Source organism: Prionailurus viverrinus, chromosome A1 (genome assembly GCF_022837055.1).
Source record: "Prionailurus viverrinus isolate Anna chromosome A1, UM_Priviv_1.0, whole genome shotgun sequence".
In the NCBI taxonomy this organism is placed as follows: Eukaryota; Metazoa; Chordata; class Mammalia; order Carnivora; family Felidae; genus Prionailurus; species Prionailurus viverrinus.
The window spans coordinates 4,813,551-4,838,897 of NC_062561.1; the positions used below are offsets into that span (position 1 = coordinate 4,813,551).

The 25,347-nt window shown below is 46.3% G+C and overlaps 1 protein-coding gene across 1 annotated transcript in view; it reads right to left on the bottom strand.

The window, feature by feature from the left end:
- Nucleotides 1-25,347, bottom strand: part of SPATA13 (spermatogenesis associated 13) — a 350,239-nt gene extending 324,892 nt beyond the window's left edge. The window contains exon 1 of the mRNA XM_047873999.1: nucleotides 25,296-25,347. Within this exon, the coding sequence (XP_047729955.1) occupies nucleotides 25,296-25,316 (21 nt within the window). The 5' untranslated portion in view covers nucleotides 25,317-25,347. The remainder of the gene's footprint in view (nucleotides 1-25,295) is intronic.

Sequence of the window (25,347 nt, forward strand, 5' to 3'; positions counted from 1 at the left end):
CGCTCGGTTACAGCGGCCACAGGAAGCTGACACACCATCTATTCCCACGGTTCTCTCTCCGATCTACACCTTTCTCACAAGCTGGGTCCGCTATCTTCACTGGCTGCTTACTGACACCTTTGGGGGGGATGTCCAAAAGACACTGCAAATCTAACATCTCCAAAACAGAACTCTGTTCTTTTACACCCTGTGCCACCAAATTTGACAAAACAAAATTTAAAAAGAAAGCAAGAAACCCAAGGTGCCCTATCTCAGTAGGTCTCGCCCCCGGGAAAGGCGGGGGTAATTCTCAAAACCTCTGACCCCGTTCCCCACCGCCTCACTTCCAACCAGGTCCGGGTGCTTGGGAATCCCTCTCGGGCATGCACGATACCCGATCTGTCCTGACCCCTCCGTGGCAAAAGAAGTCACCATTTCCTGGCTGGAAGAGAGGGCTCGAGATCACGCGGAGAAAACCATTCAGGGATCACTCTGCTTTGAGCCTGTCTCCCTCCTCTCATCCGGCTTCACTGTCCATTGGCACCACTGTCCAAGGCCTTTGATTTCCTTAAACACAGCCAGATCTTTCTCCCGCCCAGGGATGTGTCTTACACTCGCCTAGAATCCTCCTCCAGGGCCCCTCCCCCGCTGCCGTCCCACGGCTCCACGTGGCAGGTCCTCTGTATGATTTACCTCTCGGCTTAAATGGCCCGTTCCAGAAAGGTGCCCCCGGCCTGTGCTATCTGGAGTCGCTTCTCCTCAAGCAGCTCTCCATCTCAGCCCCATTTATTTCCTTCACAGATCTGATCACGTTGGCGGACTTCACACTTGGCTTGTGCTCCGTCTCCCCGCAAGAATTTGTTTCGAGAAGGCAGGGGTCATCGTCACACGCACGGGGTCTAGGGCTGTGCACACACACTCAAAGCCAGCCTGGCTGTGCAGCCTCGTCGCCCACCACATGGTCCCTTGTTGGGTTCCACACACCCAGCACGCTCTCCTCCAGTGCAAGGCTCCTGTTTTCCATCCATATTTGTCCAGCTGAACTGCTACTCACACCTCAGATGCCCTAACACCAGCCACTTCCTCAGGGAAGGCTTCTCAACTCCCAGACAAGGTCAGACTCCCTGTTGTACCTTCCGGCACGTTGTCCTCCTCCTTCATGGCACTACCAGGGCTGAAATTTTCTACTAGATCTGTCTAACTCTCCCATAAGACCATATGCCCATCAAGGCAAGAATCACAACCAGTTTTGGTCACCATTGTATTCTAGTATTCAGCACAACACTGGCACATAACTGCTTTAAAAAATTATTTGTTTAGGGCGCCCGGGTGGCTCAGTCGGTTGAGCGTCCGACTTCAGCTCGGGTCATGATCTCGCAGTCTGTGGGTTCGAGCCCCGTGTCAGGCTCTGTGCTGACAGCTCGGGGCCTGGAGCCTGCTTCGGATTCTGTGTCTCCCTCTCTCTCTGCCCCTCCCCCGCTCATGCTCTGTCTCTCCTTCTCTCTCAAAAATAAATAAACATTAAAAAAAATTTTTTTAATTATTTGCTTGATAAACAAGAGAAGCAACTTACCCAGAGTTACATAGCTTATTAGAGACCAACCCGGGACTAGAACCCACATTTCCTAACTCACTGTCTTGTGGGTGTATGTATGCAAAATACACCGTATGTTAAAAATATGTAAAATACATACACAAAATTTAAAGAAAAAAGATAGACTGCTTATGTCTGCTCAGGTTCAACAATAAAATATCTCTGTGACCCTCGAAGTTTCTTGTATGCCTCTCCCCAGTAACATCCCCTTAGTATTCCCAGGGGTGAATGCCACCCATAATACCATTAACTGTGCTCTTGCTTTCGTTATAAAGATGTGTCTCGAAATAATATATAAATTAAAAATATATTAACATATAAATGTATGTTACCATATAAATTATATTAGCATATATTATATATTATATAATATATAATATAATATATTATATTAGCATATAATTTATATACACATATAAATTAGAAATAATATATTTAACAGAGCCCGTATACATCCTTCTGTGCATTTCATTTCCGAGATTCTTTCATATTAATGTGTGTAGTTGGAGGTTATTTTCACTGTTGCACACTTACTCCATTTCATGACTATACCACAATTTCTCTATTCTCTTGACTGTTTACTGACTTTCAGGGTGAGTCCGACTTGTGACCATTATGAGCAATCCCCACGCTGTCGTGAACGTCCCTGCACTTAGCTCGCGGGGCGCGCTGGTCCCTCTGGAATCGGTGCCTAGGGCACCACTGCCTGTGGTAGGCGCGTGCCCACCTGTGCTGGAGTGCCAGCCAGCAGGTCTGTGGACACTTCGGATCCTCTCAGCCTCACCCGTCTCCAGGACCACACACTGTGCCCTGCCCGTCCCTGCAGCAACCAACTTGGCGAGTTTTGCTCAGCTACCGTCAGAGACAACTTTGTGCAGTTTCTGCCTCCACTGCTAGCGTCTAACTTCCTCCCGGCCTCAGACTCAGATGAAGCGCCATGATGCTGGCCGTGGACTCTCCCTTTCCAGCTGCTGGCTGGGCCAGATGCAACCTGAAAGTACAGGGGAGTCAGCTCCCACCGGGGAAGCTGGGATCCATGGAGGGCTGGAGGAGGGAACCAGCAGGGCAGTTCACTGCCCTACCCATTCTAGAACAACTCAGATGCCATTCAGATGCAACTGCCTTCACTTCCCCTTCCTCCTCCTTCCTTTCTGCTCCTGGGACCGTGCTCCCCAGTAACATGTGAGCAGGGCTTTGCCCCACGCTCTCTTTCCTACAGAATCTAGACTAAGGCTCTACATACTGCGAAGTCCTTTCTCACTGTGGTTGTACCTTTTTCTTACTGCCGTCAGCAGTTAATGAAAGTTCAGTGTTCTGCTTCGTCTTCAACACTCGGTATTACCCAGCTTTCAAACTGTCTGCCAATCTGGGGAATGCGAAATGCCATCTTCCTGTGGGTTTAGTTTGCATTTTGGTACTTACCCATAAGGCCATGCAAATTTTTTTACGTTTATAGACTGCTCGTTGTTGAATATATTCCACTGCACTCTCTTTCGGGCTTGGCAAATGAACCACTTAGTATTGTTACAGGCCAACTATTCAGCCTACGAAACTTCACAACAAGACAGTGGCTCTGGATTCATTTCCCCTAAATATCTAAGCAGAAGAAAGTCTGATATGAAAAATTAAAAGATTTCTGATTCTGAAAAAAAAAATGGAGTATTAAGAACCAGATTTACCGTCTCACCTAAAACAACAAAAATCAAAAAACTTGAATATATAAAACAACAGTTTTCAAACATTAGAAATCAGGCAACATGTGAGAGTGATCCCAGAGAGATAAGAAATGAATTAGGTGAACCCTTTGGGGCACCTGGCTAGCTCAGCATTCTACTCTTGATCTTGGGGTAAGTTCAAGCCCCATGCTGGGCATAGAGCTCACTTAAAAAAAAATCAGCTGAGGGGCACCTGGGTGGCTCAGTCAGTTGAGCTTCTGACTCTTGGCTTTGGCTCAGGTCATGATCTCACGGTTTCATGAGTTCGAGCCCCACCACGGGCTCTGTGCTGTCAGCAAGGAGCCTGCTTGGGATCCTCTCTCTCTCCCTCTCTCTCTGTCCCTCACCCACTCACGCTATCTCTGTCTCTCTCAACATAAATAAGTAAACTTAAAAAAAAAAAAATCAGGTGAGCCTTTGATTGCCCCAATGCGTGACTGGAGAGAGCTTCTAAGCCATGAGACAAGGAGGAAGGATCCAGACTCAGTCTGGAGATCTCCCTGAATTAGGAAGGAGTTGTGCTTCGGGAAGAACACAGTCTGCATACTTAAAACCACAAAATGATAAAAAAAATTTTGTTAAAACTAGAAAATGCTGCTGAGACAAAATGAGATTCAATATTGTTAGCATACCAGAGCTCCCCAAATTGATCTAAATATTCTAAACAATTCCAATCAAAATCCTGACAGTCTTTTTTCTTTTTTAGAAATTGAGAAGCTGTTTCTAAATTACGTGGAAATACAAAGTAACCAGAATAGCTAAAACAACCTTGAAAGAAAAAGATGGAGGGACTGCAGTACCTAAAAAATTGAGAGAGTACAGACTGACACATACCTGGCCAACTGATTTTTTTTTTTATTATTTGTCAATATTTATGCCTTTTTGAGAAAGAGACAGAGCATGAGTAGAGGAGGGGCAGAGAGAGAGACGGAATCCGAAGCAAGCTCCAAGCCCTAAGCTGTCAGCACAGAGCCGGACGCGGGGCTCGAACTCAAGGACCTCAAGATCATGATCTGAGCCAAAGTTGGATTCTTAACCAACTGAGCCACCCAGCCACCCACGGTCAACCGATTTTGACAAAAAATGCAGACAATTCAATAATATATCTATATCTATCTCTCTATCGATATCGATAGAGAGATAGATATAGATGTAGATATCTCCCTTTCAACAAATGGTGCTGAAACAAATAGAAATACATATGTTAAAAAAAACCTGGATTCATATCTCACATCATATATAAAAATTAATTCAAATAGGATCATAGGCTAAATGTAAAATCTAGATAGATAAAACTTCTGTAAGAACACATAGGAGAAATCATTGTGATCTCAAGTAGGCAAAGGTTTCATCACACGACACTGGAAAAGCACAAGCCAAAAAAGAAAAAAGTTGATAAACTGGGCTTCGTGAAAATTAAGAACTTCCGCTCTTTGAAAGACACTGTGGAGCTACAGGCTGGGAGATGACGTTTGCAAATCAGGTATCTGAGAAAGGACTTTTCCCCCAGAATATCTGAAGAATTCTCAAAGGCAGTAATTTGAAAACAATCCGATTTTTTTTTTTAACGGGCAAAAGATTTGGAAAGACATTTCACAAAAGATAAATAGATGATAAGTTAGCACGTGAAAAAAAGCTCAGGGGCGCCTGGCTGGCTCAGTCGGTAGAGCACCCAACTCTTGATCTCAGGGTTGTGGGTTTGAGCCCCGTGCTGGGTGTAGAGAGTAGTTAAAAAAATAAATAAAATGTTAAAAATGCTCAGCACCATTAGTCATGAAGGAAACGCAAATGGAAACCTCTCTAGATACCAGGATGCACCGATTAGAATGCTGGAATTTACAAACTCATCATACCTAGCATTGTTGAGAAGGTACAGTAACTCTCACTCACTGCTGGTGGGAATTAAAATGGTGCAATGACTTTAGAAAAGTTTGTCAGTTAGGGGCACCTGAGCGGCTCAGTCGGCTGAGCATCCGACTTCGGCTCAGGTCACGGCTCAGGTCATGATCTCGCGGTTTGTAGGTTCGAGCCCCACGTCAGGCTCTGTGCTGACAGCTCGGAGCCTGGAGCCTGCTTCGGATTCTGTCTCCCTGTCTCTCTGCCCCTCCCCTGCTCACTCTCGGTCTTTCCCTCTCTCTCAAAAATAAATAAACATTAAAAAAAAATTTAGAAAAAGAAAAGTTTGTCAGTTTCTTAAAAATTTAAATATATCTTCTAGATGGCCCAGTCATTCCATTAGCAAGTATTCCACAGGACAGAAGAAAGCATCTGTCCACGCAAAGACTTGTATATGATGCTTATAGCAGCTTTACTGGTAATAACCAAAAACTAAAAACAACACAAATAAACAACACAAATAAACAACACAAAACAACTAAAAACAACACTCATAGGTGACTAGATAAACAACAGAATACTATGAGGCAACATTTGATCTTCTAAAGGGGAAATTATTTTGGGGTCCCCGCCTGGCTCAGTCAGTGGAGCATGTGACTCTTGATCTCAGGGGTGTGGGTTCGAGCCCCACATTGGGTGTAGAGATTACATAAAAAAACAAAATCTTTAAAAAGGTGTGGGGGGCGGGGCGCCTGGGTGGCTCAGTCGGTTAAGCGTCCGACTTCGGCTCAGGTCACGATCTCGCGGTCCGGGAGTTCAAGCCCCGCGTTGGGCTCTGGGCTGATGGCTCAGAGCCTGGAGCCTGCTTCCAATTCTGTGTCTCCCTCTCTCTCTGCCTCTCCCCCATTCATGCTGTCTCTCTCTGTCTCAAAAATAAATAAACATTAAAAAGAAAATTTTTTTTTAATAAAAAAAAATAAATAAAAAGGTGTGTGGGGGAGTGCCTAGGTGGGTCAGTCCAACCTCAGCTCAGGTCATGATCTCACAGTTCGTGAGTGTGAGCCCCACATCGGGCTCTCTGCTTGCTGTCAGCATAAAGCCTGCTTCAGATCCTCTGTCTCCCTCTTTCTCTGCCCCTCCCCCCCTCAAAAATAAACACTTAAAAAAATAAATAAAATTTAAAAGGGGGAATCACTTTATAAACAATAAATCTGACTCTGATACACACACACACAAAATACTACTAAACAATAAAAGGCATGGCCAAGTGATATACTCAACATGGATGAATCTCAAAATAATGTTGAGTCAGACAAAACAAAGAGTTCATGCTGTTTAATCCCGTATATATATAATTATAAAAAATAGAGACTAATCTATAGTGACAGGAAGCAGCCCAATGTCTGTCTGGGAATGGGGGTATGGACGTGGGATAGATTACCAAGGGGCACGAGGATACTTTCGGCAGTAATGGATACGGTCATTATTTTTATTGTGGCCATGTCATGGGTGTGCACCTAAGTCAAAACTTAGCAGACTGTACACTTTATATGTGCGCGACTCATGTCGTATGTCCACTATACCTCAATGTTAAAAAAAAAAAAAGCAGAGGTAAAACAAAAATGGTGACAATCTCCATTCACAATATTTCCAGCTTACACTCAATGGATGTTTAAATAGACAAAAAAGAATTATTTCTAAGAGGTCAGATTTCTCTCTTAATCACAAATGGTCTTTATTTTATTTATTATTATTTTTTAATGTTTATTGGCTTGTGAGACAGAGAGAGACAGAGCATGAAGGGGGGAGGGTCAGAGAGAGGGAGACACAGAATCCGAAACAGGCTCCGGACTCTGAGTTATGAGCACAGAGCCCGACACGGGGCGCAAACTCACAGACCGTGAGATCATGACCTGAGCCGAAGTCGGACGCTTAACCGACCGAGCCACCCAGGCGCCCCACAAATGGTCTTTACAAGAGTAATTAGAAACCCAGAATTAATATGACTTACTCCATTATTTACTGTCCTTAAAAGAAATAGCAAGGACTCCAGGCTGCATTTTCCCACCCATAAGATGGGAATAAGGACACCTACCTACGGGGTTACCTGGATGGGCCCAATGTAACCACAAGGATCTGTATAAGGGAAAGAGAGGGGCAGGAGAGGCAGAGGAGACATGACTATAGAAGCAGAGGCTGGAGTGACGTGATCACTCCCTGTGGAGGAAGGGGCCATGAGCCGAAGCATGCAGACCGCCTCCAGAGTGTGGAAGAGGCAAGGATATGGATTCTCACCTAGGGCCTCCAGAAGGAAAGCAATTCTGCTGATGCCTCGATTTTAGCTTGGTGAAATCTCCCCCCAGAACTGTAAGATAATAAATCTGTGTTGTTTTAAGCCATTAAGTATGTGTTTTGTTACAGCAGCTAGAAGAAACTAATACATAACCTATCCATAAGCCTTCATTTCCTCAAAGACCACCATCAAGGGTCTGTTCCCTTCTAGAATGAAGATCTCAACTCCCATGCATCTCACAGATACCACATCAACCTGTTCAGGTATCCTTGTAGCTCTGCACTTAACCTGCTCGCCAAACACTGCACATCCCTCTTTAAAAATGACGCTCGGATATGGACAGAACACATGTTATACAGTACATCCCAATCAGTACTGGGAATAATGGATCACCAATTCCCATCCAATTCAAGTCAGCCTCACTCTTCAGGAATTCTCATTGCCCGAGGGATGAACACGTCCATTCCTTCCCTCTTAGGAAGGCTGCCAATTTGAATTTGTGTCCTCTGTACCTTCCTATATTCTTTTCAAAGACTTAACTCCTTTGTTCTCGGCTGCAAATTCACACACTAATTAAGACCACCTTCTTCATTTCCCAGCCTTTCACCATTATGTTGCTTTTTCAGCAGAGTTTGGTATGAAGAACCAGGACTATCTAGATCTCAGAATGTAGTTATTATAAATACGATATCAGATAAAGACGGACATAGCGTCACATACTTATTACAAAAGGAAGACCCCCGGTCAACCTCAGGATTGCATTTGTTTTGGGCTGAAACTGTCATCTTCTTTTAAGGCCACCTGCCAAAGCTGAGTGATTTCTGTGGCTCTGCATCTGGGCATGATTCATTTCGAGTTATCAGTATAATCAATGTTCTAAAAATAAGATAGAAATAATAACAAGTCTAAAACCCAAGACCCAGTGGTGTTGATATTGACGTTAAACTGAGTTAAACAGAATTCATCAAAGGACAACACTGAACCCTCCTTGGATATGATCAAAGCAAACTGGAAAAGCAAAATCATCTTTGACTTCTTTGTGTTCAAAGATCATATCTTTCTTTGTCTTTCTAGAGATCAGAAGATCGGTCATGCACGATAAACCATTTCAACACACGATTTTTTTGTAGTTTTCCAAAACTAATTCACTAAACTAATTCACCTGCATAGTAACGATTAAAGCAAATACTTTATAGATTAAAGCAGATACTTTGTAACCTTCTCCCCATGCAAATTTAACTTTTAGTCTGCCTTACAGGCCTAACATGTAGGCCTTGGTTACAAGCTATTTTCTCCAGACACGGGAGAAGCTATAGGAGAAAATCTATTGCCTATTGCCTAATACAAGTCTACTTTTCTGTCTCCAAAAATTAGTACTATTTTCTTCCTTCACACTCAGAGACACCAGTTTTGCAAAGCCAATCAATCAACCGATAACAAACAAAAATATCAAATTTGTAAAAGTCACTCTGCATTCACTTCTTCCGTCATTATGCACCGAAGAAAAGGAAATGCCAACATTTTCCACCTGAAGCCATGAAAGACAGGCTCCCAATTACCTGTGGGTGGGACCTTCCCACCACTTAAAAAGAGTCACAGAAGTCACTGCTAAAAGATGCCTTCAGAATAACACGGGCCAATCTTACATGTAAATCTCCTCGACCACATCTCTGTTTTTATTCTGATAGAATCACCCTCTAGCTTTCACGGAGTCTACTCTCCGGAGCCATGACAGGATCTGCCAAGGTCCTCCACTATAGGTAGCTCTTAGAGAGTTAATGTCCATTCATTATGAATGGACAGTAAGATACGCTTCAAATTCTTTTTTATATTAAATATAATTTACTGTCAAATTGGTTTCCATACAACACCCAGTGCCCATCCCAACAGGTGCTCTCCTCAATGCCCATCACCCACTTTCATGTTTCAAATTCTAACAACAAATTCTTAACAATGACATAAGCCCATACAGGACCTTTAAAAATATATTTTTTAACGTTTATTCATTTTTGAGAGACAGAGTGAGCAGGGGAGAGGCAGAGAGAGAGGGAGACACAGAATCAGAAGCAGGCTCCAGGCCCTGAGCTGTCAGCACAGAGCCCGACGCGGGGCTCGAACTCACGGACTGTGCAAGATCATGACCTGAGCCGAAGTCGAACGCTCAGCCAGCTGAGCCACCCAGGCGCCCCTAGGACCTTTCAAATTATAGTTTTGCCAAAAGTTTGGTCAAAGGTGATTTTGTGAATCAGTATTATGGTATGAAGCCCCTAATACCTTTCATAGTAGTGAAATTAGAGAATGTTCCCGTTAGAAAAACTTTCCCAGTTGGAATTTAGAATGCCAGGAATACATCTCCTTTATCCCTAAACTGCAGCAGTCTGCCCCAAATCTGTAAGAATGGGCTCTGACACCAAAACTTGGCAATCACTTCGTAATTGAGAAGAAGGATGTTTCATTGCAACTGCTTGTTACTTGTCCAAAAAAACAAAACAAAACAAAAACAGATTGAAGAAGCGTGTAACACACAGCTCCCAGACTTCAGAGAAGCATCACTCACCTTCCAAATGGACAGTGCCTTAAGCACAGTACGTGGATTTCATTTCCTAAATCTGTTGTTCAAATGTTCAACGCTACTGACTGCTGTGAGTGGCAGGATGGGGCGGGGGGGGGGGGGTAATCTCTGGGGAAGCACCCAGAGGCCCCACCAGGAAGTAATCCCAGCTGGTTCCTCTCCACCTTGCCAGAAGATGGGTTTTTCTAGGTAAATTCCTTCTTTATCTTAGCATTTGTGGGTTTGAATCTATGGCTCAAGAACGCAATCCCGGTGGTGTGGGGGGCAGGGTGGAGGTGAGCACGATAAAGGCACATCTACCAGCTCCCTGGCTGAGAACGTCACGTGCAGGATCTGGGCACCAAGCACTCGGCATCCATGAAACAAGGTCAGCCTTCTTGAGATGAGGCATTACCTCTTATTTGCAGATAGGCCTTCTTGCTATAAACTCTGACAAGGGAAATGTGTTTAATTCTATGCATAACACAGTGTGGGACATCACAGCATTTTAACACCATTTACACCAGCCCCAGACTAGTTAGTAGTGGATCAACTAAAACCATTAATAAAAATGTAGTAGTCCAGGGGTGCCTGGGTGGCTCAGTCGGTTGAGCGTCCGACTTCGGCTCAGGTCATGATCTCACACTTTGTGGGTTCGAGCCCCGTGTCGTGCCGACAGCTCAGAGCCCGGATCCTGCTTCAGATTCTGTGTCTCCCTCTCTCTCTGCCCCTCCCCTGCTTGCACTCTGTCTCTCTCTCTCCCAAAAATAAATACATACTTTTTTTAAAACGCGGTACTCCATGTAAAACCACTGCCTTCACCTACAAATGTCACCGACCCTGGGATGCTCTGTCCTTCCACGGAGGCACTAAGGTGTGTGTGAGTCTGCAGGTGCGAAGCGTGGGGCTTAGGATTCTGAGCTGCCACGGTGGGCCACGTGTGGGGAGTGTATGCTCACAACCTTCCATAGAGCTGGCTCATTTCGTCCTCTGCACAGCAACTCAGGTCACTGACTTTTTAAAACTCCATCCTTTCCAGTGCCTTCCGCTCTTCTCTGAAGGCACAGGTGACTTCACCACATGTGGTCAGCAGATGACGTGGGTAAAAAGTGAGACATCCTACCAAGAAATATAACGAGACAAAGAGTCGCTTTGGGAAGTGCCTTTCAAAAATGAACACAGACAGGTTCAGAACAGGGAAACCCAAAGTCACTTTAAATACACAGCAGCCTTCCAGACCTGCAGAACTCGAGTTCACCTAAATGAAGACATTGATGACTACAGTCGATAAAGAACCAAAGAGAGGGGTATTGCTCAGCAATGGAAGCCTGGAGAGAATGCAAACTAGAAGAAGGAGTGTCTCTGCACATGGGGGGGGGGGGGTAAGTTTCTTTATTTTGAGAGAGAGGGAGACAGAGAGAGAGAGAGAGAGACAATGCCGGGGAGGGGCAGAGAGAGACAGGGAGAGAGAGCATCCCAAGCAGGCTCCACGCTGTCCATGCAGAGCCTGACGCGGGGCTCGATCCCAGGAACCGAGAGATCATGACCTGAGCCAGGACGAAGAGTCGGACGCTTAACTGACTGAGCCACCCAGGCACCCCGAGACATTTTTCATGTGTTAACTCAGTTTTCTCAACAATTCTAGAAGGTAGGTTCTGTCACTAATCATCTCAGTTCTGAAGATGGGCAACCCGAGGCACAGATGGACTAAAGGAAGCTACGTGACGAGGTGACAAAGCCAAGATGCCAGAACTCCTACCCGCTACACCATCCGGCCTCCTAGCCCCTTGCTCCTGTCTACACAGTCACGAGGCGATCTTCCAAGCACGGAACCGGGTTCCAGTCCTCACTGCGGTCGGCCGTCGGGTGGGACTGTGGGCTGCCTTCGAGTCCAGTCCTCTTGGTGACTGTCCCTCAGATGGCAGTCGGCCCTCCAGAACTCTGGGGTCTTCCTCAGCCCCGCGCTTAGCTAATGGGAGGCCACACCTGCAACTGGGAGTCACCTCCCTGGTGTTGACCAGTCATGTTTCTGACACACCTACAATGCTCAAATTTGTCCCGGTTCTCGGCCCCAACCACGGGGGGACCTTTAGAAATGCCTGGGAAGCTTTTAGAAAAAAACCAATTATATCAGAATCTCTGACCGAGTGACCCACGGACTGGTATTGTTTTTAAAGCTCCCTACGTGGTTCAACAGGGTGCCAGACCGAGAACAACCCTAAGTCTCAGATGACTTTGCCCAGGGGCTTATCAGGGGCCTGAGCAGCTGTACTCATCAGGGTTCTCCACAGAAGCAGAAACAATAGATTTTAGATAGACGGATACATAGATAGATCGATCGATCTCTGGATCCATATCTACCTATCCAGAGAAAAACTGTGTATTATAAGGAACTGGCCCACTTGATCACGGAGGCAGACGAGTCCCGCGATCTGCCAGGTGAGTCAACACACTGGGAAGCTGACGGTGTAAGTCCCAGTCGGAGTTCAAAGGGGAGAGAAGACCGATGTCCCAGCTCAAAGACAAGCCGAGAGGGCAAAGTTCCCCGTGCTCCAAGTTTTCGTCTATCCGAGCCTTCGGTGGATGAAACGAGGAGCACCGCGTGGAAAGGCCATCCGTTATGCTCTGCCCACCAGCTCCGATGTTCATTTCTTCCAGAAACGCCCCCACAGCACACCCAGGATACTTTCACCAAGTATCTGGGCACCCTGTGGCCTAGGCAAGTTGACACATGACGTTGACCATCACACCCTGTCTCAGAGTGTTCTTCTTGTGCAAGGTCTGTCCTGTACCCACTAGGTGTCTGCACACTGAACCCCAAGTGGTTATGTTGTCATTTCACCCTGTAGGGCATCGGCTGTCAAGATAAATGGTTTCCACACCTTTCCAATTACACATCCCTATAAGGAATTTTTTTTACATTCTGTATGTCCCTAAACACATTTTTAATTCATTTGCAAATTACATTATTTCTACTGGACATAGATACACGTATATTCTGATATACATACATATCCACGTACCTACATATACATGTGTATGTGCATGTATGTTGATGTATATGCGTGTGTGGAGACACACATCCTCATGCCTCTGTCCACCCCAAATGGAGTGCCACCCACCACTTTGGAGATTACAGGTATAGACACTACATTTGTCTCTTTGGTGACAGTGTTTTGTACTATTCATTCTCTCTCTCTTTTATGTTTATTTATTTGAGAGAGAGAGAAAGGCGGGGGGGGCGGAGAGAGAGAGAGAGAGAGAGAGAGAGAGAGAGAGAGAATCCCAAGGAAGCTCCACACCGTCAGTGCAGAGCCCACCTCAGGGTTCAAACTCACGAACCATGAGATCACGACCTCAATCGCTTAACCGACCGAGCCACCCAGGTGCCCCTGAACCCCTCAGCTTTTTGTGGGGCCAGCGGCAACAGTGCCTGGAACATACTGGCAGAAACGGTAACGACCAGCAGCCCCAGCGTGGGGCACACTTATGCAGCATCATGAACGAGTGGCTGACACTATTACTTAGCTTCTGCCATGTGCTAGAAGCACTTTTCACACACGTAGCCGAGACTTCCAGCAGTCATCTCACACGGACACACGAGACGTGTTTCCCAGGACTCTGCAGCCCGAGGGTCTAGCCAATGAAGTGTGAGCTACCGAGGTTTGTGTGCTGTGAAACCATCTTGTGAGGGGCTGTCATAATCTGCTCACAGGCTGCTTTTGCTTTTTCTTTTTCTTCAGTTTATTTATTTCGAGAGAGAGACAGGGAAGGGCAGAGAGAGCAAGAGTGAGAATACCAAGTAGGCTCCATGCTGTCAGCACAGAGCCCAATGCAGGGTTGGATCCCGTGAACTGTGAGATCATGACCTGAGCCGAAATCGAGAGTTGGATGCTTAACCCACTGGGCCACCCAGGAGCCCCGACTTTTTATTTTTCTTAAAGAACTTCCCCCGAATGGTGTACTTTCCGGGCCTCACCATACCTGCAGGCACCCCTACCAACACCCTTCCCTGGCCTGTGGGTGGGGCATCAAGGCCTCAGGGTCCCTGGAAATCACCTGTTGAAGGTGCCGGAAGCTCCAGGAGCCCAGATCCCTGCAGACTTTGTAGAAAGGAGCCGCCCACCACTGACCGGTAACATTTGCCTTTGGCCGTTAACAAAGCAATAAGCTTTTCCTGTGTCAAGACGCTGAAATATTGGGGCGGGGGGGGGGGGGGGGACACCTGGGTGGCTCAGTCGGTTAAGTGTCCGACTTCAGCTCAGCTCACGATCTCACAGTTCGTGGGTTCCAGCCCCATGTCAGGCTCTGTGCTACCCTAAGTGGGGGGAGCAGAGCTGACTCACACCCGGGCCGTGGCTCCTGGACACTGGTGGGGGCCGTGGATCGCCTGGGGTCAGGAGCACATAGGGGAGAGCCAGCTCTCTGCTTAATACCAAGTACCCAGACCCGGGAACGTCAGGGAGGGAGCGCTCTGAGCCTCAGTCATCTGTCCACCAGGGGCCCGATTATTTACCGACTTTGTATCTTACTGTGAACGCTTATAACTCAAATAACCCGTGTAAAACACTCAGGAGAGCAGTTGGCTTCTGAATGTAAGCTGCTATGGTTGCAATAACCCTGTGGTCCTCATGATCCTTTCCTCCTCCTGTTTGGGCTAACTTTATATATTTATATATTTCACTACACTAAAATCTTCGTTCTGGGGGTGCCTGGGTGGCTCAGTCCGTTAAGCGGCCGACTTCGGCTCAGGTCCTGATCTCACGGTCCGGTCCGTGGTGTTGAGACCCATATTGGGCTCTGTGCTGACAGCTCAGAGCCTGGAGCCTGTTTCAGATTCTGTGTCTCCCTCTCTCTGACCCTCCCCCATTCATGCTCTGTCTCAAAAATAAATAAACGTTAAAAAAAAACAACTAAAAAAAATAAAATCTTCGTTCTGAATGAGGACTCACTCTCTTCACGTAAGAGCTTTCTTCTCAGAATCAAACAAAACAACACTCCTCCCACCCCCACCACTGAGTGCAAAGTCTCCCTAATCTGATCTTCTATAAACCGAGGTCACAGTAGCTCGAATATTCAGTTCTCTTGGTATTATGGAACGAGAAGAATATTTACCTCTTAAACAACTGTTCTCAAAGAATGCTGCCTTCGCTCCCAGAGGCAACAGGAATCACGTCGTTGTAACCCTCGCTCTTTTTCCTCGTTGGCCTTGCCATGAAAACTAGTCCGATCGGCTTATAGAGGGAGAGAATAAAGTAACAGCACCAACACAGCGGGCCACTGGGAGGCTGGGACTCCCTAACTTCGCAGGTGAATCCCCCACGGAGGAGAAGTTTCTTACGGACAGTCAATTTCCAAGCAGACAAGGTGAGCAGGAGGGAAGTCATTTGAGAGTGTCTTAAAGCTCAGGACTGGCTTGCTTATTTTAGACAGAGTCCACTGATGTATGACCTTCCTTATTTTTTACTGTTCCGCACGCTGGTCAGACCCAAAGTCCCTAATCAATGACTCTGTTTTGCAAACACAGGCTTCCTTGTCCGGAATCAGCCCCAAACCACACTTACATGTCAAAGAGAGGATGTGACTGTATTAAAAAGATGGGACTTTTGTCCCCTAACTAACAACTTGTGTGACGGTGTACTCAAAACCAATCCCCTCCTCAGCTGACCACCGCTGGGATCTCTGCCCCAAGCCTGCCGGCCGCAACCGCCCCACACAGCTCGCTCCCTGTCTGGGACCCTGCCCAGAGTATTGGCAGGTGGCCTTTGTTTCCTGGCTACCCAGTCTCGACCTTGAGCGACCCTCATCCTCAGTGTCGTGCTCATGACACCAGCAGGGCATTAAGCAGACAAGAGCGCAGCTAACCTCACCCTCTTTTCTTGCCACACGGATGTCAGAATTTGCCGGGAAGCCATTCAGCGTTTCACTGCGTGACGTTATCACAAGCCACTCACACACAGCAGCACCCCGTGCCCAGAAGACACTCTCCTTCCGCTCTCCAGGCATCTTCCCACAACCACTCATCCGCGGATTTGACGGGCAATGCATGTGTTCAGTTGTTGAGGCCAAGGTGGGAAACAAGAGAGGCCTGGTCCTGCTCCTTGGGCGCTTATGGCCTGGTGGGGAGTGCCTGTTTGTACAAGGAACAGGCCCTTACAGTACAGGGGGATCATGTCAGATGAGGGACATTCAGGGACCCAGGAGAAGCCACTGACTCAGACTGAAAGAGTGTCAGGCAAGACTTGCCGGATGGGAGAAGCGTGAGTAGGTTTTCCAGGTGAAGGAGGTAGAGGGAATGGAAGAGGGGAGAACATTCCAGAAAAGTCAATGTGCACCGAGTCTGAGGAACTGAAAGATTGCGAAGGGAAGTGGGAAGTGTGGAAAAGGGGGTGTGGCGAAGGAGGGAACTGAGAGGTAAGTGGGACAGGCCAGGGCGCTGGCCTCGGAGGCCCGCGTTAAGGTTTGAGTTTTATCCTAAGGGCAACAGGGGACCGATAAAGGTTTTAAACAGAGATGTGCCGCTCAGATTTGCATTTCGTAAACCTTACCCTTGGCTCCAGATCGGAGAACTACAGAACAGGGACGAGTCTGCAGGCAAAGGCTCAGCCGCAGGTTGCTGCAGCAACCCAGAAGAGCTCAGATGCTGAGGTCTGGACAAGGCAGCGGACACAGAGTCACAGGGTGGTGGACACATGGGAGGGATGTCGGTGATAAGCTGGCTGGATATGAAGGCGAGTGACCATCTGTCTTGGAAAATCCAGCCAGGAAATACAGGAACTTTGTGGATCAAGGGAGGAGTCCAGAGCGGGCTATGTTGAGTCAGAGGTATCCAATATGGACTGAGCTACATCGGGTTCGCAAAATGAAATTTAACAACATGCTATCTTGGGTCGTTGTTTTTTTCAATACATACCAAGTTGTTTATACACCCACCTTCCGAAAGAGGAGTAAATCCTAAACAACATTGAAACACATCGTAGGGGCACCCGGGTGGCTCGGTCGGTTAAGCATCTGACTCTCGATTTCGGCTCAGGTCACGATCTCACGGTGTGCGAGTTCGAGCTCCGTATCAGGCTCTGCGCTGACAGGGCGAAGCCTGCTTGGAATCCTTTCTTCCTCTCTCTCTCTCTCTGCCCCTACCCCATTCATGCTCTCTCTCACTCTCTCTCTCAAAATAAATAAATAAACTTAAAAAAAAAATTTTAAACACATTGTGAGAAGTATTGATAATGTTCTCACAGAGATATACTTTCTTCTGAATATGACCACTTCAATAAAGCCTCCTACAACATCAGATGGTCTCTCCCCTTAATAATATTTATTGTCACGGAGCCAGTATTTGGTCACTGGTGTTGAAAAGCAGGTTTCGCTCTTCTTAGACAAAGCTCCTGTTTCATAGCACAGCTCCAAACGTCTCCCACAAGCTACATTAAGCATGCCAAACAAAAGCAAATTTTTCAACAACAGCCAATATAAAGCGGAGGGAAGAAAAAAACTCAATAGCCTAATTGAGAAATGAACAAAGGAAATGGAGATAGTCCCAGGAAAAAAATAAATAAACACGATGGCCCTAAATCTCGGAATTCACTCGAGACAAGAGAAATGCAAATTGCAACTATTCTGAGACGCGATTTTCCACCATAAGGTGAACAAAAATGAAGGAGTTTGGTAGTGCTCTGTGTTGGTACAGAGGTAGGGAAACAGTCTCTAAAGAGTATGTAAATTGGCATAATTTCCACAGAGGGCAATTGAGTAATGGCCCCCAATTTAATAAGCCTATAACATTATTTTGGTCCATACATAAAATTATTCAACCATTAAAAGGCAATCAAATTCTGATACACACGACCACACGGATGAACCTCTGGCACGTTATGCCGAGTGAAATAAGCTGGACACAAAAGAATAAATACACAGGATTCTATTGTATGAGGTAGCTAGAAGAGTCAAAGCTAGACGAGTCCAATTCATAGACACAAGAAGTAGAATGGTGGTTACCGGGGACTTGGGGGGAATGAACAGTCGTTCAACGAGGACAGAGTTTCAGCTGGGGATAACTAAAAAGTTCTGGAGATGGATGGTCGTGACACTTACACGCCAGTGTGAATGGACTCAATGCCACTGAACCGCACACTTTCAAACAGTAAGTTTCGTGGGTCGCCTGGGTGGCTCAGTTGGTTGAGCGGCAGCCACCTGATTCCAGGCTCATGTCAGGGTCCTGGCTGAGAGTAGAGGGGGCTTGGGATTCTCTCTCTCTCCTTTTCTCTCTCTCTCTCCCTCCCCCACTCATGCTGTCTCTCTCAAAATAAATGAACTTTTTTTTAAATTGTAAATTGCAGGGGCGCCTGGGTGGCTCAGTCGGTTGAGCGACCGACTTTGGCTCAGGTCATAATCGCACAGTTTGTGAGTTTGAGCCCCACATCGGGCTCTATGCTGACAGCTCGGAGCCTGGAGCCTGCTTCAGATTCTGTGTCTCCCTCTCTCTCTGCCCCTCCCCCGCTCAAGCTCTGTCTCTCTCTCAAAAATAAATAAACATTAAAAAAAATTTTCTTTAAGTAAATTTCGGGGCACCTGGGTGTCTCAGTTGGTTAAGCTTCAGACTCTTGATTTCAGCTCAGGTCATGATCTCACAGTTTGTGAGATCGAGCCCCACGTCGAGGTCTGCACTGAGTGTGGAGCCTGCTTAAGATTCTCTCTCTCCCCCTCTGCCCCTCTCCCCCACTCTCTCTCTCTCTAAAAAGAAATATATATATAATATATATATATATATATATATATATACACACATACAGTTTTTACAAGAAAGTTTTATCACTGGTCAACGTTCTTTGAAAATTCTTTCGTTTTTCTTACATTTAACAGAAAGAGTGTTTAGTCAGTTTCTAAAGGAATTTTCCCTTTTTCTTTTCTCTCTCTCTTTAAAAAAAAAAACAAAAAACAGGTTCTCCCTGCTAGGGGCATTTTAATTTTTCTTATTACCCTCAATACCTTAGTGTATGGCTTAGAGTGTGGCTTTGAAGACTGGCCAATTTGAAATTAAATTTTTTACATCTGTTATTTATTGTGGGGGGGGGGAAGCTATTTATACTTTGGATCATCAAAATACCAAGCCTTTCAAATCCAGGGCGTTTCCCTCCTAATTGGTCAACATTTAATTGCATAACCAAATTCTTACTGGCCAAATCATGTCCTTTGGGGGGGGGGGGGGGGGTAAGTGCCCAAGTTGGTTAAAGGCAAACATTGCTGGGCAAATGATTTGTTTGGGCCGACTGCCAGAGCTGATGGTGATTAATATAGTTAACTTTGAAAATGTGTATGCTTTTCTCCAGAGAATATATTCCCACAATCAGAGGAATTGTTGATTTTCACATTATTCCAACTTTCTTTCCTCCCACTAAAAATGTGGGTACCTTGTAAGTCGTGTGGCTCCTAGCTTCCAAATCACATATTTAAGAGCTAGACAGGAAGAAACACTTTCTTTTTTTTTCCCCCTGAGGTTCGATTAGTTCATTTAAAATATAAATCTAAAATACCAACATTTAGGGGTGCCTGGGTGGCTCAATCGGTTGAGCGCCCGACTTCGGCTCAGGTCATGATCTCACCATCTGTGAGTTCGAGCCCCACGTCGGGCTCTGTGCTGACAGCTCGGAGCCTGGAGCCTGCTTCCGATTCTGTGTCTCCCTCTCTCTCTCTGCCCTTCCCCTCCTCTTGCTCTGTCTCTCTCTGTCTCAAAAATAAAAACATTACATAAATTAATTATTAAATAAAATACCAACACTTAAAACTTTTCAAATTTCATGTTATGTTTTCTATTTTACACTACTCATAAATGTGTAAATACTTACACGTATTTACACGAGTACAGGTTCTACCCCCAATGATCGTTGCACTTCACTTTGTATGGCTGCAGTTCACTGCACGGGGAGATCCTTCTATGTTCTCAATCAAAGGAAATTAATTACAAGAATCTGGGTTGAGGATGCATCCTGAGATGTCCTACTGGAGACGTACTCTAATGACAACCAAAATAGCCCACGACCTTGACACTTGTATAGCACTATGACTGCTGTTTGCCCTCAGGGCTTCTCAAAGCTGAGGTCTCCAGCCAAGACAGAAGCCAGGGGCATCTGAAGACAATTACATATTTACAAAGCCATGAACTGAAAGAATCCCTTAAGAAAAGCTGTAAAGTTTTTGCTGTAAAGACTTTCCCAACGTTGTGTTTGAAAACAGACTGGTAACATTACCATCGACCAGTAGAGCCCCATGGGGTCGCTGGAAAACTCATGTATAGAAGGCAAAAGGACTGATCATTGGCAAGCATGTGGTATTCTTCGAGAAGGCACATTCCATCTGAGGCTGTCTTTTAGAAAGAGCAGAAGAATTCCAGAACAGTAAGGAGCCTTAGATATCATCTAATCAAGTCCCTCCTCCCGCAGGTAACAAACGGTAACCTCTGGAAATTTGGCTCGCTGAACATTTTTTAATTGGTATTAGACACAAGACTTACATGCACATCTCCCAACCCTCCAGCAATGCTCTCTGCTCTTACACCTTGGCCGTCCAAATAGAATTCTCGTCGCACCAATCTTCATGCCACAAACACTTTGTGCAATAACGATACATTTCGCTTGTTTGGAATTTGGCACACAGTTTCCTTAGCAATAGATACACAATGAAGACATCCCCGAGCCAGCCCCAAATACCGAATGTGTGCACACGGAGCAGTGGGATGCGTAAAAACCAAACAAAACCACCTGCAAATCTAACACCCTAGAACTGAAATTACTGTGCCACCTTGAAATGCGAGGAGCAGTGATGGCATCTACTCTCCCTGCTGGGGACTCCTCCAATTCCAAATTCCTGCCCATCATCAGGAAGGGAGGAGCTGGCTTCCGGTGGGTGAGGAGTGCGGAGCCTGGGGCTTCTGGAGGATAACCCCAGGGGGCACTTCCGTACCTGGAGCTGGCTTCCCAGTCGCCATGTTTATTTTCTTCCCAGTCTTCAGATGACGGCCAGTTGCTGCTGCCCCGCATTCTGTCTCGGGTTCTGGACCCGTGTTTTTCTCCTCTCTGCCCTGCTGTTGCTTTCAACACAGTCTCATAGTCATATGTTGCCTACATATCCTTCTGTCCTTAAAATGCATACTCAGGCAGTCTTTTTATGGCTTCCCAAGGGTTTAGGACTCCTAGCAATGAGGAAAGAGATTGGAAATGGTTCTCTTTTCTGCTCCTTCAACCCAGCCCCTTCTTTCATCTCCTTCAAATGGTGAAGAGTTTCCTCCAGGAGTGTGAAGGCTTAAAATCCTACGACCAGATTCACCCTGGTTTAAACACATTCAAAAATAGGATTTCTTGAGCATCCTTACTGGATTGAAGCAAGACTCTGAAAAGCAGGAAAGGGCCTACACTCAGAGGGTGGGGGAGGCGAGAACTCGAAGGAGATAGGCATCTGCAAAGCCGCAAAGAGGAAGAAAGATCTAGTTCTCTGGCCACTGAGCCCCACCTGAAGCAGTCGCTCCCGGGGCTGCTGAATGTCCAGGAGAGCCCCAGGCACAGCCTTCAATCGTGCTTTCGCATTTTCACGTCTGTTGACCCAGAACTCGAGTGTCGGCTACTTGAGGAGAAAGATGACCTATCTTCTCATGCCCTCTCAGCACTGAGGACACAAGTGATTGATGCCTATTTGTTGACTGCCTGGGAACTTCCAAGTCACTTCAAGGTCATGACTTTCTTCAGTAACGCAGGGGAATGAAACGTACTTCCCTGTACCAACAGCCGGGGAAGTCGTGAGCAGCCATGGACAGTAGTGTTTCCTCACTCTTTACACATGTGTGTTTGGCTCTTTTGTCCTCACTCGAGGCAGCGCCTCGGGGGCAACCTTTTCACGAAAAGGTGTTCCAAAAGCAGCTGTGGAGCAGGCCAAGGCACCTCCCGGACCTGTGTCGGCTGACTGGCACAACTGACCAGTTAGACCAATGTCTGGCTCGAGTCAGAGGAGAGAGAGGTTTTGCCCTTCAAAGCCGACTTTTCAAATTCCAGGTACTGGCATCGATCCCTTTACTAATTAAGTATGCACTGCTCTGGGAAACAGGCACTCTTTTGGGGGCTGGGTAACAATAGCTACTCCACACAAGAACCTGTTTCTGAAACCGCCCATCATGGAAAGCTACTGGATCACACCCAAAGAGTACGTTTCGAAAACTTCTGGTATTTCTTGCAAAAACTCCACTGAGTGTATTGGATGCGTATTCTTCAGTAGGGATATTTCAGAAGACGGTCCAGGGTCTCCTACTTAGACATGACTAGGATGGTCCCCAAAGGGGAACAACTCAGGGAGATGCCATGAAGGCACAAATACCAGCCCCACGATTCTAGATGGTGAGGGGTAGCTCTTGTGGGACCAACAGAAACAGATTCCTAAAACAGTGGACAGAGCCTCAGTTCAACTTACAAAAAAGGGCCAAGAAGTGATCCTATTAAAATTATTTTAGGGGCGCCTGGGTGGCTCAGTCGGTTAAGTGTCCAACTCCAGCTCAGGTCATGCTCTCATGGTTCATGGTTCATGGGTTTGAGCCCCGCGGCGGGCTCTGTGCTGACAGCTCAGAGCCTGAAGCCTGCTTCAGAGTCTGTGTCTCCCTCTCTCTCTGCCCCTTGTGCTCTCTCTTTCTCTCTCTCTCAAAAATAAATAAACATTAAAAAAACTCTTTTAGCAACTCACAAAATAGTACATAAAGAAAAGTAGACAGGTATGTTTCACTTTTTCTGAAGGCAGAACATGAAGTAATGAAGGAAGTCAAGGAAACACAAGTACTTTGAGATTCTGATGATTGGTGAGATACAGAAACTCTTACAGAGGCAGAAGCCTCTGGAATTTTCTTTGGCCAGCTTGAAACACAGCACTGGCTCCCACCTTTGCAAAGCAGTCTCTGTGCTTTGGGCAAGGCACTGACCGCAAGCCTTGCAGGCTTCCCACTCGTCCCTGCTATTCTATGACCACAGCGTTTTAATAATTTGAGTCTTTGCAACACATTCCAATTATAACCTTGTTAGCCGCTCAGTGCCTCAGGGAAAACTTTCCAATTCTTCTGGCTACCTTCCAGAGTCTGAAGTACAATGCTGAACATATCTTGCTGGAAATAAGCGTGGAAAATGCCATTCGGAGAGAAGGTCGACCTAGCTCCTCTCCATAGCTGTGAGGGTTGTGAAATCTATACTTCACGGTCCTTTCAGTATGGTGAGTCCATTCTTATGGGATTCAGCATGCCATAAAGGCAGTGCATAGGACTCAAATCACACGCACTCCACAGCTCGAAAAAGGCAGAGAGATCAGACCTAGCTGGCAATGGGATCATCATCAGTTTCGTCTGCCCTTGTCAAAACCTGACAAGGCTTGAGGCTGGCCCTCCAGAGGTGAGAGTGAAAACCAAGTAAGAAGCAAGCTCAATATAGAAGAATTCACTTCTGAATCTCTCGTTGTTACTTTATACATCCAGTGGAGTATGCTGATGTAGAAATATTTGCCGCAACTTGCTCAAACGAGAGAATACTGCCAGGAATAGAGCACCTGAAAGAGGTCTTGTCTTCAGAGTTGTAGGCCAAGTTCACTCTTCAAAACTAATCGGTTGAAGTTCTAGCCCTCCAGGGCCTCAGAATGTGACTGTATATGGAGACACGGTCTTCAGAAGGCAGTTCAAGGCAAGAGGCGGTTGAGGTAATAGGAGGTCATGTGGGTGGGCCCTTGTCCAAAATGACAGGTGTCAGAAGAAGAGATTAGGACACAGACACGCACACGCACAGAGGAAGACCGTGTGAGGACACAGCAAAACGACGGTCACATGCAAGCTAAGAAGACTGGTACCAGAAAAAAACAACCCCGTGGACACCACCGACCTTGGACTTACAGCCTCCAGAGCTGCGAGACAATAAACATCTGTTGTTTCAATCAGCCAGTCTGCGGTCCTTTGTGATAACAAGCCTGGCTAATACACGTGGCTCTCCTAACCACCAATTCTGCACACCGGTTCCTTCTTTCGTTGACTTCATTTCACTTTCTTTTGGTCCACTGAGCCCCTCTCCGTGTCTCCTTTTCTTCCGCCCTGCCTCTGTATTTGTCTTTTTTTTTGAAATTCATTTATATATTTTGAGAGAGAGAGAGAGAGCATGAGCAGGGGAGGGGCAGAGAGGGGGAGAGAGGGAGAATCACAAGCAGGCTCCGCACCATCAACAGAGTCCGATGTGGGGCTCGAACCCGTGAACCACGAGATCATGACCTGGGCTGAAACCAAGCGTAGGACGCTTAACCGACGGAGCCCCCCGGGTGCCCCTGTATCTGTCTTTTAAAGGAGGGTCTCTCCCCTTCTTCCCAGACAGACGCGGAGCTTTGGAAGGCGAGAGGGAGAGAAGGCATCTTGTACTCTGAGAGGCTCAGGCCCCGAGGGCTCAGAGGTGCATCTGGTGGGCGGGGGTGTAGTGCAAAATCATTTGATTTGCATTGCAGTGCAAAATCAGCCTCTCTGGCTGACTCTGACCAAGTCTCAACTTCTCTGAGTTTCTACGTTCCCATATATTAAAAAAATTAGTGATGGGAATTACCGCATGGTGGCTGTGAGTTTCAATTAAGATAAAACACTGGAAAATACTTTATATACCAATCACCGTAGCTCAGTTTTTCTATTTGTAGAATACGTACTGCCTAGAAGTTAGTATCATATAATATAGTATCATTTTACAAAATCAACAAATATCTGGAACTTCTGTGACTCGAAATATTATATATTTTAAAGGATTACTTCTGCTCTATATTTCGTCGGCCTAATAAAGTTTACTTTCGCTTCCCTTGCTACTTAATATTGAGAAAGCATGTTGTGCTTGGTATTAAAAGATGAGTTCTAGGGGCGCCTGGGCGGCGCAGTCGGTTCAGCGTCCGACTTCAGCCAGGTCGCGATCTCGCGGTCCGGGAGTTCACGATCTCGCGAGATCTCGAGTGATCTCGCGTGAGTTCGAGCCCCGCGTCGGGCTCTGGGCTGACGGCTCGGAGCCTGGAGCCTGCTTCCGATTCTGTGTCTCCCTCTCTCGCTGCCCCTCCCCCGTCCATGCTCTGTCTCTCTCTGTCCCCAAAATAAATAAACGTTGAAAAAAAAAAAAAATTAAAAAAAAAAAAAAAAAAAAAAAAAAAAGATGAGTTCTAAAGACAGAAAAGACCTGGTTCTTGCCTTCACGGATCCTGTAAACCTATTTAGAAAAGTAATTTGTACAGTAAAAAACACTTATAAAATCAGTTCACAGTGGTTCTCGGGGCTCTGATCAGGTCAAATCAAGTACATACCTGAACTTTCTCAGACAACATCCCGGGGAGCCATTTCCACCTATCGCCTACT